The sequence below is a fragment of the Oryzias melastigma genome, linkage group LG12 (assembly GCF_002922805.2).
Source record: "Oryzias melastigma strain HK-1 linkage group LG12, ASM292280v2, whole genome shotgun sequence".
NCBI classification, from domain to species: Eukaryota; Metazoa; Chordata; class Actinopteri; order Beloniformes; family Adrianichthyidae; genus Oryzias; species Oryzias melastigma.
Genome location: NC_050523.1, coordinates 17,251,845 through 17,266,779, shown reverse-complemented (window position 1 = coordinate 17,266,779; position 14,935 = coordinate 17,251,845). Strand labels below are relative to the sequence as shown.

The 14,935-nt window shown below is 38.6% G+C and overlaps 2 protein-coding genes across 2 annotated transcripts in view; one reads left to right on the top strand and one right to left on the bottom strand.

Moving 5' to 3' along the window:
• The window catches only part of si:dkey-247m21.3 (5-hydroxytryptamine receptor 4), a 61,904-nt gene extending 48,229 nt beyond the window's left edge, over window positions 1–13,675 (bottom strand). The window contains exon 1 of the mRNA XM_024299383.1: window positions 13,541–13,675. The gene's annotated coding sequence lies outside the window, so the exon portion shown is untranslated. The remainder of the gene's footprint in view (window positions 1–13,540) is intronic.
• LOC112163154 (cytochrome P450 26B1) overlaps window positions 13,628–14,935 on the top strand; it is a 50,239-nt gene continuing 48,931 nt past the window's right edge. Inside the window, exon 1 of the mRNA XM_024299379.1 lies at window positions 13,628–13,767. Coding sequence (XP_024155147.1) covers window positions 13,734–13,767 — 34 coding nt within the window. The 5' untranslated portion in view covers window positions 13,628–13,733. The remainder of the gene's footprint in view (window positions 13,768–14,935) is intronic.

Genomic DNA, 14,935 nt, shown 5'->3' with positions numbered 1-14,935 from the left:
TCGTTTTATTCCAAAATAAAAAAAATGGCGTTGTTTTTTTGGGTCATAGTTTCTGCACCTCTGAATTGTGGGTGGGACTGTTGACGTAGAAGAATCCTATCCACACTTCCCATCATCCCTTTGTTTATATGCTCTCCTCTAGCTTACAGCCCTCACAACCTCAACCTAACAAAAGTAGTGCAACAAAAATGGCGATAAATGTTGGTGCTATCCAGTTGTACAGTTGTGAACCAGATGCCAGCCAAGACAAGGAAAATTAAGACGTACATGAATCTATGTATGCGAGTGTACATTTTTAGAAAATGTCTAGTGTATGTTCTACGTATGTTCTTTTTTTTTACAATCTTTTTTTTGTCTGCTCCTGATTCACAACAATTTGAACAAAAACACCACAGAAGTGCAATTTTAAGCTTAAATTTCTTTATATATGTCCTCCATCATGAGAAAAAAAGCCACATGATCATGTTAAAACCATCAGTTTCATCGTAGTGGGTCTCTTATTAACCTCAGTTGTAAGTCTAAAGAGTATGTTGCACTGCTGTAAAACCCAAACAGCTGATACGTTGGTCCCAAAAATGGCAAAATCTTGGGCTGAAAATGGCGCTCATCTTTACATCTTCAGAGTACATCGAACATAACAAAGCTAATCATGTCTAGCAGATGAGATGAGATAAAACAGCAAATGCTGTTAAACAGACATTTTCTGCAGATTTCTTACCACAATGATAATCTGAAATAAAGTAAGTCTGACTTAGCTCTGACAAAAGCATGACTGACAGTTGCAAAAACACTGTCAGGATTGTCATTTGATGTGTCATCGTGGGGGCATATTCATGAAACACAGACAACACCACACCTCCCAGCTGTTTTGAAACCAAACACAAACAGGAACAGCACCGTATTGCATTCCAAATAAAACTTTTTACACATTCAACTTCATGCCTCTAATAGTCTAACAGATACCATGCTGCATCCACTGAGAAATGAATTATTGACAATTTGAGAGCACGAAAAGAGGCTTTGATGGAGTCCATTCATTTAAAATGCCAAACTTCTAGGGACAAAGAGGCCATCTGTTGTGTGATGACAGATGCCGCTGGCAGCGTCCACACAAAAAATTTAGAATTTGGATCAAATTAAGTCAAACACATAGTTCTTCTGCGGGTTTAAAGTTATGGAAGGGCGAAGAGTGAGCAGCACCCTGAGCATAAAACAATTCATGAGCAACTTTTCTTTTATTTTTGTGGATTCAAAAGTGCTTTTAAAATAAAAAAAAATGTTGAATTATGTGTTTTTCAAATGAATGCAATTTTCTTCATGATGTCATAAAAACCATTGGTTGATGAGACAATAAACAGTTTAATCTATGTTAATTCAGGACATACATTTTTTGCACATCTTGACAAATTACTTTTGAAATTATGAATATCCACTCAAATGAAAAGGTTAATTTTATTTTTACTTTTTATAAACTTGCTGGTTTAGTGAGGATGGTTGGAGCTGACAGACAAACACTTAACACCAAATGACTCTATATGTGCCTGAAGCAGTTGGATGCTCTGAGCAAATGGGACATTTTATGGGTAATTAGGATGTTGGTGTGCATCTGTAAAGCGTAGTGGAAAGTCTTAGTCACATGGACCCCTACAAGGGGTTGACCCGTACAGGTTTTTGAGTAGTCCGAGCCCGTGGAGGGCCGCAGACAGGAGTTGCAGCATAAAATGAGCATTGATTTGTCTTGAGGCTCGTGCTGTCACCTTAGGGGGCATCATGAAAATAGAACTCACCATTGTCGTGTATGTGGTAAATAAATGTATCGTGAAGTATTTGTAAAGATATAATAAGCTACATGCACATATAACGTAGGGCTAATGCTGTCGTACTGTAGCCTTATGCCACATTTTAATCATACTTTCTGACCACATCCAATGCAGCATGTATGGAGTGTGTACGTGATACCTAAGATGCCCACACAAATTACTCTCTGATTGTCTAAATTCCTTATTTCCTATTTCTAAAGGTAAGGTTTGGTTGAAAAAAGGAGAAATCTGTACAACACACCTACGTCTCACCTTCTTCACCCATACATGCTGTTTAAGTGTTCACTAGGACCAGTCGTCTGCAGCACACCCATAGAAAAACTGTACATGAATATTTTTATGTACCTTAACACAGATACTGACTCGACTTTGTTTGCAGTAAGTTCTATATGTTATCCCAAGATAGTTTTTTTCTTTTATTTTTTTTTCTTATTTTAAGTCAATTCAGTGGCCTTGTGGTACAGTGTCCACCTGAGAGTGGAAGATCATAAGTTCAAATCCGCGGTCGAGTCTTGCCAAAAATGGGACCAAATGCCTCCCTGCTTGACATTTACCATTTAGGGTCTGGATTTAGAAGTTGAATCACCAATTGGTTTCTGGTAGCGGCTGTGTCTGCAGCAAAGGCTGACATTTTGGAGCAAGGTGGAGCCATGCTAGAATTTTCTATATCCCTAACTGCATTACCCAGAAGCCATCAGTGTTCAGAGTCATAGTTTTACCGCTGAACTCTAAACTGCAACAATAATATGTTGATAACAGTGATGAAGAGAATTACAAAGTATAGAAAAAAATGACATCCAGCGAAAAGAGAATAACAATAATTAAATAATAATTAAAATAATATAGTAAAATAATAAAGACAAAAAGTCTGGAGCAGAATCATTTTGAACGGGAGTAGAAGTCAGATTTCCAGGAGTGGGACGGGACAGAATTATTTTTTTTAACTTTGGTCTGGGAGTGGGAGTGAAAATCTACCCCTATGTCATCCTCTAGACTGCAGCCTACTGCTCCCCTAAGGGCAGAGGTCTGCAACCTGCGGCTTAGTGGATCCTACTGGGTTTTGGTTAGGGAGAAATCGACCCGAATGACCCTCAAAGTGTTGAAGGTTGCAGACACCTTCCCTAGGGGATAGGTCAAATGCGGAGAACAAATTCACAACGAGGTGCGTGACAATGAATGGGACTTTTCCATTATTTTCACTCTAAGGGTTCACCAAGAGGTCTACGACCTTGATATTATGTGCAGGCCATTTCCATAGACTGTACACGCTTAAACATTTTCAGAAAGTTTGTATCATCTCATTAGGGCAGTTCTGACTAAAGCTAAACTAAAAGTATTTATTCAAAAAAAGTAAAAGATGGTTTACCACTTAGGCATACATCCTATCATACGCATGCGATGCCTGAAGCCATCGTTCACTGCATACTTCCCTCTGATCAGAAGGATTGGTGTTGCAAACTCATGCGTCCGGATGTGTTTTATCAAATAAATGTTCATTTAAGTTGGTAAACAGAACTGAAAGATAAGCCCTCTCATTTGGATATTGTGAAAACATCGAGCCATTGATTGCAGAAGGTGTCCTTAATGTTTCACTCAATGATTTGCATCTGTTGGACACTAACGCCCGCTTGATCATTGTTAATCTTGCTCTGATGAGCATTTTCCTGCAGCAATATTTAACCACAGATCTAAAACCAGCTATAAATGTCATTTTAAAGCAGCAAGAAATAGAAAATCTTGTCACTTTACTCAATAAATGTGTATTTTTTTTGTCAAAAAACAAAGAGCTTCTGAAACCCTTTATATTCTGGTTGCATGTTTTTTAATTCATAACCAATGTTTCCAGTTTAATTGAGTATATTTTGGATTCCGTATGTGCTGCACAAACAGCTCGGATTCTTTGAAGCATGGACAGCAGGGGGGGGTCTTGTGTCTGACACTGGGACTTTGGCAGCAGATCCTTTGAGTCCTGTGGGTCGTTATGTGGGTTCTTAGTCGATGCTATTTATAGGGCAGCATCCCATGAATGCTTGATTGGTTTTCAATCTGGAAAGTTTGAAGTCTGCCAGTGAGAAGTTCTCTTCTGTGAAGGAGGTTTTTTTTGGATGTTTTGTGAGATTTGGAGAGAAAACAAAAGCAGAGGACAGAGGAGAAAACCCACATTTGAGATGTTTTAAGTGGTTGTATTGACTTCATCTCCATGAAAATTCAATAGATTTCCAATCCCATTTTCATTCAGTATGGGAGCAAAAACAGTCTCTTATCATTCTGTGAAAACCGGTGAGCTGCAAGCTCCTCAGTTTACCTGTCGATTGAAGCACCTGCAGTCACCTGTGGCCATGAGCTCTGGGTTCTGATCAAACAGATCCGGTCACAGACAAACGCAGACAAAATGAGCATTCTTCACAGACTGAAGGTGTCTCTAAGAGATAAGGTTCAACGCTCAGCTTTCCAGGAGCCGGCTCAATGTGCAGTCCCTCCTCCCCCACATTGAGAAAGGTTAGCTGGGGTGATTTGAAGTTCTGCTCAAAATCCAGTCAAAAGGAGGCCAGGTGACAGATAGACGGTTACAATGGAGAGATTATATCTCTCATTTAGCCTGGAATTGCTTTGTTGTCATGAGCAGAAAACTATTTTATTTTTAAATTACAGTAAAGCACTTTAAAAAAAAGAAAAGTATTTGCAACCTGGGTTCTTCACCAAGTAGCAACTAGGTGGTTTATTACCTAAGCAAGGCAGTACCTAACAGAGGTGGGGGTCAATTATTTGATGCATTGATTATGATCCATACATTTCTGAATCATTTTGTGAATTTTAAATAATTGAAAAATGAATGTGATTCAATGTAAAAGCATAAAACATGCAGCACGGTTTTCACTCTGGCATTTTTGAAGTGACACAAACATGGCTGACCCTGCAGACCACGTGATCTGACCAGCCCTGACTTTAGGTAAACCAAATGTCTGGAAACATTTTTTTTTTTTTTTTTTTGTCAACGGTCAAGATTTTGGACAAAATTCATACTGCATGTAAGTTGTGTCGATACAAAATGAAGTATTAAGAGAACAAACATGCAAAATCACGAGGTGCTGAGAAACTGTCTGGTACTCTTGGCGTGAGTGTTGCCTCAACAAGTTGTGCATCTGTATCAAAAGACTATTTTGGACATCATGAGGAAGCTTCCTCCATTGTCAGAATAACGGAGCCAATTGAGGCTTTTATTGTGAAAGACTTGAGGCTGTAGTCTGTGATGGACTTGTTCTTAATAAAAGTTAAAAGTCTGTTGATCTTGTCTTTATTTACAAATGCACTTTGGTAGAGAAAAGTAACTAATTTTAGAAGTGTCTTGTGATGAAAAGAAAACTTTTTTTTTTTTAATCATAGATCCAAAATACTTATTTAATCATCAAACTATTGGCTTCCAAATTGTAACTGAATCAAATTGTGAGGCACCTAAAAATTTCCATCCCAAGTTCCTAATACTATAAGATAGTGACTATTTTAGCATGTGATTTTGCCAGTGCTGAACTGGTGACCAACATGAATTTCTATCAGTTTTTGTGCTTAGTCACATGTAAATACGTGCAAATAACATCATCCATACTTTAATAAACAATGTTTTACCTTTTCAAAAGGTGGTAAAAGTTATTGTAGTCATTGATCCGCCAGGCTAGTATCTGTCTGAATATATAAATATGAGTCAAATGCAAATTAAAGCTTGTTTTTAATTGTCAGAGAATCCACAGCGACATTTTACTTGTGCTTAGCAGGTGTTTCCTGATCTGGCATCCTGTTTAAAAACACAAATCCAGAACCTCCTACATAAAGAATTCTAAAAGAACAAAGTCCTGGTAAGTTTCTTGTGAGGTCAGTGCATCTGAAGGTACAACAGCTATAAGACATTTTCAAAAACTTAGTCTTCTTAGGCCTCAAAAACTGACAAAAATAATAAAACTAACAATCTTGACCATAACATCACTCCTCCCTTAATTCACACTGCTGACGTTGTGTCTTACCCATCATCTCGTGACACACACATTTTTGCTAATTGTTTATAGAGTATAAGATTGGAGGTAAACAGAAAATTGCTACTAATGAAACAATTCCAACATTCGTGTTCCAAATAACTGTCTTTTGGAATGCAGAACTACACTGAAAAGGATTGAATTCCTGTCCTTATGGAGGCATCGTCTATGCACTGTTCTCTGTTTAGTAAGATTAATGTCTCATTTTTTAAAATCAAGTTAAGGACAGAAACCTAAAAGTAGAACTCAAACAGATTACAGACAAAGAAAGACTCTCTTTTAGAAAGTCTGAGAACATTTAATGAGGGGTGTACAGTCAGAAGCATGACACAATGAAGTTTTTACTTCATGACAGAGCAGATAAAGACTTTTTAAGCTGAGGACCTTTTTTATCCAATAGGCTTTCTCAGTTTATGATATGTTAAACTACAGAAAAGAATCAAGTAGTAATTTAACGTATTTAGTCTTTTTTTTTATTCCAGAGCTGTTTAAGACTGAGAAAAAAAAAAAAAAAAACATCAAGCCAGCAAATCAGGAGCTGCAACCCGACAGATTCCAGCGATGAACAGCAGTGAATGTGTCAGGTCAGAACAGGGTGAGCAAACTTTTTTTAAAAGGTTTTAAAATTCACAGAAGGGCCAGACCAAGAGCAAATGTGCGGCATGTTTTGGTAATCTGCCTCATAAGAGAAAGAAATATTATGGAATTTGGACAAATATCAATTTGGAGCCAACTGCACCGATGGGATGATGTCCCTCAGAGAAAAACACAGACGTAGCGAAATGCTGCATTCATGTACTGATAGGAAAAATGCCTGTCTGACTCAGAAATTACACATGAACTTCAGAAAAGCAATAAATCTAAAACACACAAGAAAACACATTAATGCAGAATAACTTTCTGAACCTATAGACAGATGTCATTGTTCCTATATTGCCCCATCTATGAGAGTCATCTGAAATAAAAACAATAATTAAGATTAGCAATATAATTTATTCTAGTATGGTGGGCCAGATTAAATAGTTTAAGGTGGTGAACATGGCCCCTGAGCTATAGTTTGAGAGTCTCTATTATAATTGAAAGTATGCGTTTAACACAAATAAATAAACCCAAACGGGTGTTTTTCTGAAATGATGTGAAAACCTAAAGAAGAATTTTGATATTGGTATGTGAATTTTCTGTATACTTTAAAGCACTGACTGTATATGAAAACTGGACTGAGTGAGTGTGACATCATCCATAGAAAGTGGCTTACTTCTGGTCCTAGTCAATTCAGTCGCCTTTTTTTTTTGCGGTATGGACACCGCCATGATGGAGCCAGACGACTCAGTAAGCTGTGATTGGTGATTGGTCGGACTCAACATTTCTATGGAAACCACTCTCACCAATCAGGCATGAGCTTGTTGGAAGTCCACACCCCCACCATTTGAAAACAGACTTGGGTGAATCTGTCAATCACTTCATACATTCAGCGTGGGGGGAGTCCTAAACAAACAGAGAAGAATCTGATTGTTCTCCTGAATTTTCTGATATTTTTAATATTTGCATCAAGACAATAAATAAAAGGCCATCAAACAGGGTCATAGAGAAACAGAAGCGTCCATCATTCAGACACATTAGATGGTGAACCTCACTGTTCCAGTAGAGTTTCTGAATGATAGCATGAAGCCAGACATGCCGCTTTGGGGTTCTTTATATTAAGAAATGAACAGTATATTGCACTTATAAGCTCAAAAAGTTGTTTTTTGTCCGATGTGAATGCAGCAATACGGTTACTCAAATGTAAGGACTGCTGGTCTATGGGATAATGGCTTCTTGGAGCCAGCAGCTACTTCCTGTTTGGAACGTGAGGACAGAAGGGTCACTCAGTCCAGTTCTCACATACAATGTTCATGTGATCATCTCTATCAGTCTCTAGCGTAATGTGCGAGGTGACAGCGGTAATGAATAAGAAGACCTGGCTGGCACTCAGAATCAGGCTAATGAGTTGGCGTCGATGCAGATGGCTCAAAATTAGCCTCGAGGCGGAAGCTCTCTCTTAAACGTCTGCAGGGAGGGCCTGGTGTAAAAAAAGAAACATTTTCTTAGATCGGAGTCGCTCGTCAAAATCACCCCGACTGACTTTACAGCAGAGCAGCTCATTAAAAGTACAGCCGCTGTCCTTCAACAGGAGTTTATTTCACCTGTGAGCAACATTCACACATGCACAGACGTGGGAACCTGTCGGGACCGTCCCGGTGCTGGCACCAGTCCAACTCTGGATCTGACATTCAGCTTTCCAGGAATGAGTGTTTTGCTGGTACATATGTAGTGCACTGGTAAAAGTCTGATTTTATAAGGAATATTCTCCTGTTGAGGAGAGTTAGTCTGCTTCTGGATTTATAGGAAACAGGAGAGCAAAAACTCCTGCAGGTCCTGGTTACTTCTCATCAGAACTGGACCAGTGCTGTTAGCAAAGTTTACGTAAAAAAATTCATATGTGAAAATGCAACACTTCTTTTATAATGCTAAAACATTAAAATATTTGTATCAAATTAAAAACCAGGGTGAGTGTGGGGCTTAGTTCCTCTTCTGACTCTGAGAATGTTAAATAATCTGACTGAAATCTGGAAGATGATGACAGCAAACACCCCCTGCCTCTAAACTTACCACATCCTTCGTGAAGGCATCGTGCTGCCCTCAACAAATGATTGACCAAACTGCTCTTAAAACGCTCCATTACCACGAATTTTCTAGCAATAAAACGACGGGCCTCTGTAATAAAAACGCTTACCTAAGCTTTTTAAATTGACAAAAAGAGAAGCATGAATTTGCAGCTAAGAAGAAGATCACTTTATAATTGTTGAAATAAGATTTAGTGAGCTCAGGTTCCAAAACTAGCTGTGGCTGGAATTAATTATCTATTTAAAAAATCTGGTGAAAAGTCACCTGTTTTCATAAATAAAACTACTGCTAAAGGTCAGCTCAAGAAAAAATGTGAGAGATCATGTCAGAAATGTTCAATTTGGTTTAAAAACAGGTTTAAATAGCAAAAAACACAATTCATAGCATCAATTTTCAGAAAATATAGTTAAATATTTAATCAAGAAAACTAAATAGCAGCTGATGGATCAAAAGCCGCTCAGGAGAAACTTCTGATTGGTCCAGAAAACAATCACTTAAAACTATGTTGTTTTTTTTGTTTTTGTTTTTTTAAATTAACACACATTTCTACACATATTCTTGTCTATTTAAGCGACACAACCTAAAAACTCCCAAAATGCAGTTATTTCTTTTTTTTATTTATCTAACCATCCATGACTGGAAGGGCGATCTCTGTTGCTACCTTTTGTATTCTACTTCATTAAAAATGAAACTTTAAGTGTTGGAACGCCACTACTCCCCCCACTTAACCAGAATTATGGAAAGAGCATTTGGGTAGGACAAATAAATGTAATCTTTTGTTATTGTAAAACCGTTCTCAGTTGTCTTTTAAATAAAATCTAAAAAATCTAAAAACCTGTCATTTTTTTTAGGACATAGTTTCTGCAGAGCAGCAGGAGGTCATCAGAGATTCAAATCTAAGTTGTAGGCAGGACTGTTAGCAAAGAGGTAAGCCTCCACTGATATCCCGCCATCCCTTTGTTTACACTCTTTCCTGCTATCTTACAGCCCTCACGAACCCCACATTATGGGTGCAACAAAAAATACAGCAATATTGGAGCTTTCCAGCAGTACAGTTTTGATCCAGATACCAGCTCAGATGAAGAAAACAAAGACGTTCACGGATCTATTTGTGGATGCATCACAATGGAAGAGAGCAGGGAGACCCCCCCCCCCCCATTCTACTTGCTACGTTATAAAAGAGTGCATTTTTTTCATCATCTCCACCGAATTCATCCTGATTTCAATAAAATGCAGTTTTCAATTATAAATGTGTTTCTATATCTCCTCTACATCAAATTTGGGGGCAAAAGGCAGGATGGGGGCCAGTAACTTCTACCTGTCTACTATTATTATTACCACTAATCAAAGACCCCAAACAAGCAAAACAACAATGAAACCTCCATCTATGTTTGAGATCTACATTTACATGCTAATTTATGAACATTTGAAGACCATTCCAGTGACGTTTTAACATGCTCTTGTTGCATTTTTTTCATGATGGAGGACATTTAAGATTAAGATTTATTCAAATTGTGATGGACCAGGAGCAGCAGTTTGGAAAGGCTCGGGTGCAGCAACTAATGAGCTCCTGCTGCTCTGCAGAAAATGTGTTTTTAAAAAATGACACACGATGGCTAAAAACTGCATAATCATAAATAAAAGAACAATTTCAAATCTTTTGTTTCTCAGTCCCAAACAATCACATTGTCGTTTTAGAATAAAAGCCTTTGATAGTCAGGACAACTTGAACTCTTCTTCCATGTGATTTAAGTGAATTAAAGGGATAGTAATGGGGTTGTGGGTCATTTTCGGTGTTAACTGTATTTCGCCTTATATTTACCATTTCCAAATGTTTTGGTGGGTTTTGAGCAAGAAATATTGAAATAAAACGGCATTTTTGAGGCCAAATTTGGCAAACCTGTCTCTTCTGGGTGAAAAGCTCCGTTTTGGTCACGTGGTGCGTGTGACGTCACCAGGGTAAACATAGCAAGATGGCTTCTCCTTTGCGTGTCAGAGCTAGCGATAGCGGCGATATTTCCAGGTCCACAATTCTGTCTTCAGACTCAGATTGTGGAAACATTTGTTCTGAAAGTGACGCTGATTCAGAGGCACCGGGTGTTTGTGGTTTGAGGACTGTAAAGCCCTATCAATTTGAGCCGGCAGCGCGGAAAGTAGGAGCTCACTATCTGGCAATGACACTGACAGTGACGCTGAGAATGCCGATGAAACTGAAAGCTGTCCGTTTATCAGAGCCATGCTCGAAGCTGGAAGACGTGGAGCATCACGTGAAGCTTTATTTAAAGATCGGAACCTTTTGGCGACTTTAAATCAAATCATCAATGACGCTGACTATCCGGGTCGGTAATGCAGAGTTTCAGATGCAAAATAAAGAGCTTAGAGACATGTTTGCAGGACCGTCCGCCACTTTATCATTATTTATTTATTCACTTATTTAATCACTTTATTCACATACCCGGAAGCTCTTTCACCACCTTACTGCATGTCTCTGACGTGCGCAGAAAAAAAAGGAGAACGTAAACAGTTCTCCGTACGCCCCGTTCTCCACGTGAATCGTCCCGTTTCAACACACAACAACAACAAGGGATGACAACAGTCTGTCACGTTAGCTAAGTACACGGAAAATTCCGAAAACGATTCCTCTTCAGATGAAAGCATCACACAGAAATGAATGAGATCTGATCTTTCACGGAGGAAGAAATGACTGGAATTGGACCTCTGTGACTGTCGATGGTTTCATCTACGGATCTGCAGAGATCCTGCAAGCCACCATCAATGATTAATAAACTGCAAATCAAACAAAGAAACTTCCAAACATGTGCAATGTTTTAAACATTCCGTTTACCTGTTGAAATCAGAAGCTTTTCACAGTTTAGTCGGTCTGGTTCTGCTCAGTGTTCATTCACAACAGGCTCATTTTGATTGTAAATCTCGTAAATTTACGACTTTAAAAATCATAACTTTAATTATTATTTTATTTTATTTTTTTGGTGGCCCTAATACTCCGTCGGACCATAACACCGATGTTTATAGAATTCAACATTGCAGCAGCGCAGCCACATACATGTTGACAACCCTGGGTCCGCCTGCATTCTGCTGCTGGGGCTGTCTCACCCATGTGACGTCAACGCGTCACGTGACCCAAATCGAGCCGTTTCTGAAGCAGGGCGAAATGGGAGTGTGATTTGTCGTTTAATTTGTCAAATTTTACAAAAACCTGCGTTTGTCAACAGTAATTGTTTGTTATTTTTGATACATTAGAACATATGGAATATATCTGGATACTTATTTTAGCTTTGTCCCAGCCCATTACTAACACTTTAAAGCTGCATTTGCAGTTTTTGTATTGTACTGGATGACCTGCTATCACCTGATCATAAAGGTCACAGCAGACGAAATTCCACATTTCTTCTTAGTAAAAAAGAACATTCCAGTTTTTTGAACGCCTGCCACTGTTTGCAAACACAATTCCAGAACAAGGAAAAATAGATCATATTTTTGATTGAATTGTGAATTTTTTTGATTATCAAGTTGAATATTTGACTCTGGCAAATTTGTAATCAAATAATAGATCTGGGAGTTAAAAAAATCAACCAAAAAATGGATGCATGTGAGCTTTAGCATAGTTCTAACAGATCTAAGACTGACAGGAATTTCCTTAGTTTCTATTTTTAAAAAGCTCTACTTCACAACACTTTGTTCAATTCCATCGCTGTGAATTCTCAGAGTTCAAACTTGTAAAGACTTTTAAGTCCGTTTTTCTTTCTTTTTTTTTCAATTTCTGTTTTGTTTTCAGATTTGATGGTTTCTTCCTGTTTTATTATTTTTGTCTTCATCACTGCAGCCCCAAGAATGCCGTTTATTAGTGTCAAGATCCCTATCAGTGTCACTGCTGGGTATAATTTGTAAGGCTACAGTGATTTAATCAACTTTAGATGAACGCAAAAATCTATTCTTACATATTTAGCTGCAAAAGAACCAAAACAGTAGTTGGTCTCAAAAACATCCTGATCCAGACATAATAAAGTTTGGTGTTCATTTGTAACAATCATCCTATGATGAAGTAGTTAAAATCTTATTCTATAGAAAAATCTTGTTCTATATAAAAATCTTGAAACATAAAGACAGATTGCAGCATATCTAAAATTAAATGCAATCTGTTGGATTACATCAGCCTTTTTTTTTACTGTCCTGACGCTCAAATGTTTAATTGATGATCTGGAGAAAAATAATACGCTATTAAATGGAGCTACAACGGCTAAAGGCTTCATTCTGTGCTTTTCATCACCTCCTCCATCCATCCATCCATCCATCCATTCATTCATTCATTCATTCATCCATGTCCTGCTGGTCTGGGGGGCAGCAGCCTAAACAAAGATGCTGGGACCTTCTTCTTTGCAGAAATGTCCTCCACTTTGCAGCTTCATTCTAATCCCATCATGCAGCACTTCTGTTCACATGTTTAACCAGCCACAGTCTGGCTGACACACCTCTAAGTCAAATGTTGTAAGTCAGCTCATAAAGCAATTCACAGTGCAGCACTGTAAGTTCAACAAAAGTTTGAGCAGGTACTCTCCAGCTGAGCTTCATCCTCATCCTCTTCCTCTGAGCAACTTCTGCTGTTGATAAACTGATCAAACTAAAACAACAGAAAAATAAAACAGTGACAATCAGGGCTTTCACCTGCATGGTGGCTCTTTAGCAGTTTAAATGTGTATAAATGATTGATGATGCTGAGAGGCTAAGTCACATAAAACAGCAACATTATCCTGCAAGCGGCCCAAATGACATGCCTTCATTTACAAGCGCACTAATAATTTACTGACAGATTAATGTCAGTCTGGAATAAACAGAAAAAAAACAAACATCTAAACTGTGTTTACTGTCAATTAAACATAACATCATTCTGCCTGTTTTTTTATTGTTGTGCTTTCATGGTCGAACATGAGATCCTGGGTTTATTTTCTATTTTTTCTAGTTCCAACTCTTCTGTGACAAACTTCTTAAAAAAACGTATTTTCCGTCACTCACCTGTGTTAAGCTTTCAGCTTCCAACGCTCCAAACTACACGGCCAACGATGCACAAAAGTCCTTTTCGGTTTCTGTTAAAATCTAGAAAATACAGCCGCTGCCGCCTGACCGGCAGCTCTGACTCGCGCAAGCTGCTCCAGACTGATTCTGAGTGACAGACGGACTCGCGCTGCACGGGAATGGCAGGAACGACATGGAAGCATTGCTGCCCTCTGGTGGCCAAACAGGTGTAGTGATAGAGCTGATCAACTCTGCTTTCTTGTGTCTCAACAGCAATCGATGCTGCCCTCTTGTGGCTTCACTGGGTATTGCCATAAGTTACAAATACTGCCCTATTGTGGCTTTAATGGGTATTGCCATAGACCACAGATGCTTCCCTCTTGTGGCTCTAATGGGTAATGTCATGAGTTACAAATGCTGCTTTCTTACGGTTTTACCATTGAGCCATCTGATTGGTCAATTTATAACTCTAATAACGTGTGATAATGGAAAAAAAGATCTTTAAAAAAATTAGGATTAGAAAAAAGAAGTTAAGCAGAAAGCAGCAGAGGAAGAATGATTATTCTGACATATAAAATGTCAGGCTTCATTTTTTTTTCTTTTTTGTCTTCTTTTCTTTCTTGGGTGACGTCAGAGAGGATGCGTCTAATTATATATTAAATCTATGGATGCTGCCCCCTTGTGGCTTTACTGGGTATTGCCATAAATAATAGATGCTGCCCTCTTGTGGCTCTACTGGGTATTGCCATGACTTACAGCTGCTGCCCTCTTGTGGCTCTACTGGGTATTGCCTTAAATAATAGATCCTGCCCTTATGTGGCTATACTGGGTATTGCCGTAAATAATAGATTCTGCCCTCTTGTGGCTTTACTGGGTATTGCAATGACTTACAGATGCTGCCCTCTTGTGGCTCTAATGGGTATTGCCATGACTTACAGCTGCTGCCCTCTTGTGGCTCTACTGGGTATTGCCTTAAATAATAGATGCTGCCCTCTTGTGGCTATACTGGGTATTGCCATAAATAATAGATTCTGCCCTCTTGTGGTTTTACTGGGTATTGCCATGACTTACAGCTGCTGCCCTCTTGTGGCTCTACTGGGTATTGCCGTAAATAATAGATTCTCCCCTCTTGTGGCTAAACTGGGTATTACCATAAATAATATATGCTGCCCTCTTGTGGCTTTACTGGTTAATGCCGTGACTTAAAGATGCTGCCCTCTTGTGGCTTTACTGGGTATTGCCATGAGTTGCAAAATGCTGCCCTCTTGAGGCTTTACTGGGTATCGCCATAAATAATAGATGTTGCTACATAAGTGACAATATGGTTCTATGGAACCCAACAAATATTGTTGAATACTGAACAATTAATTAACCTTGACATCATTTTGTACAGTT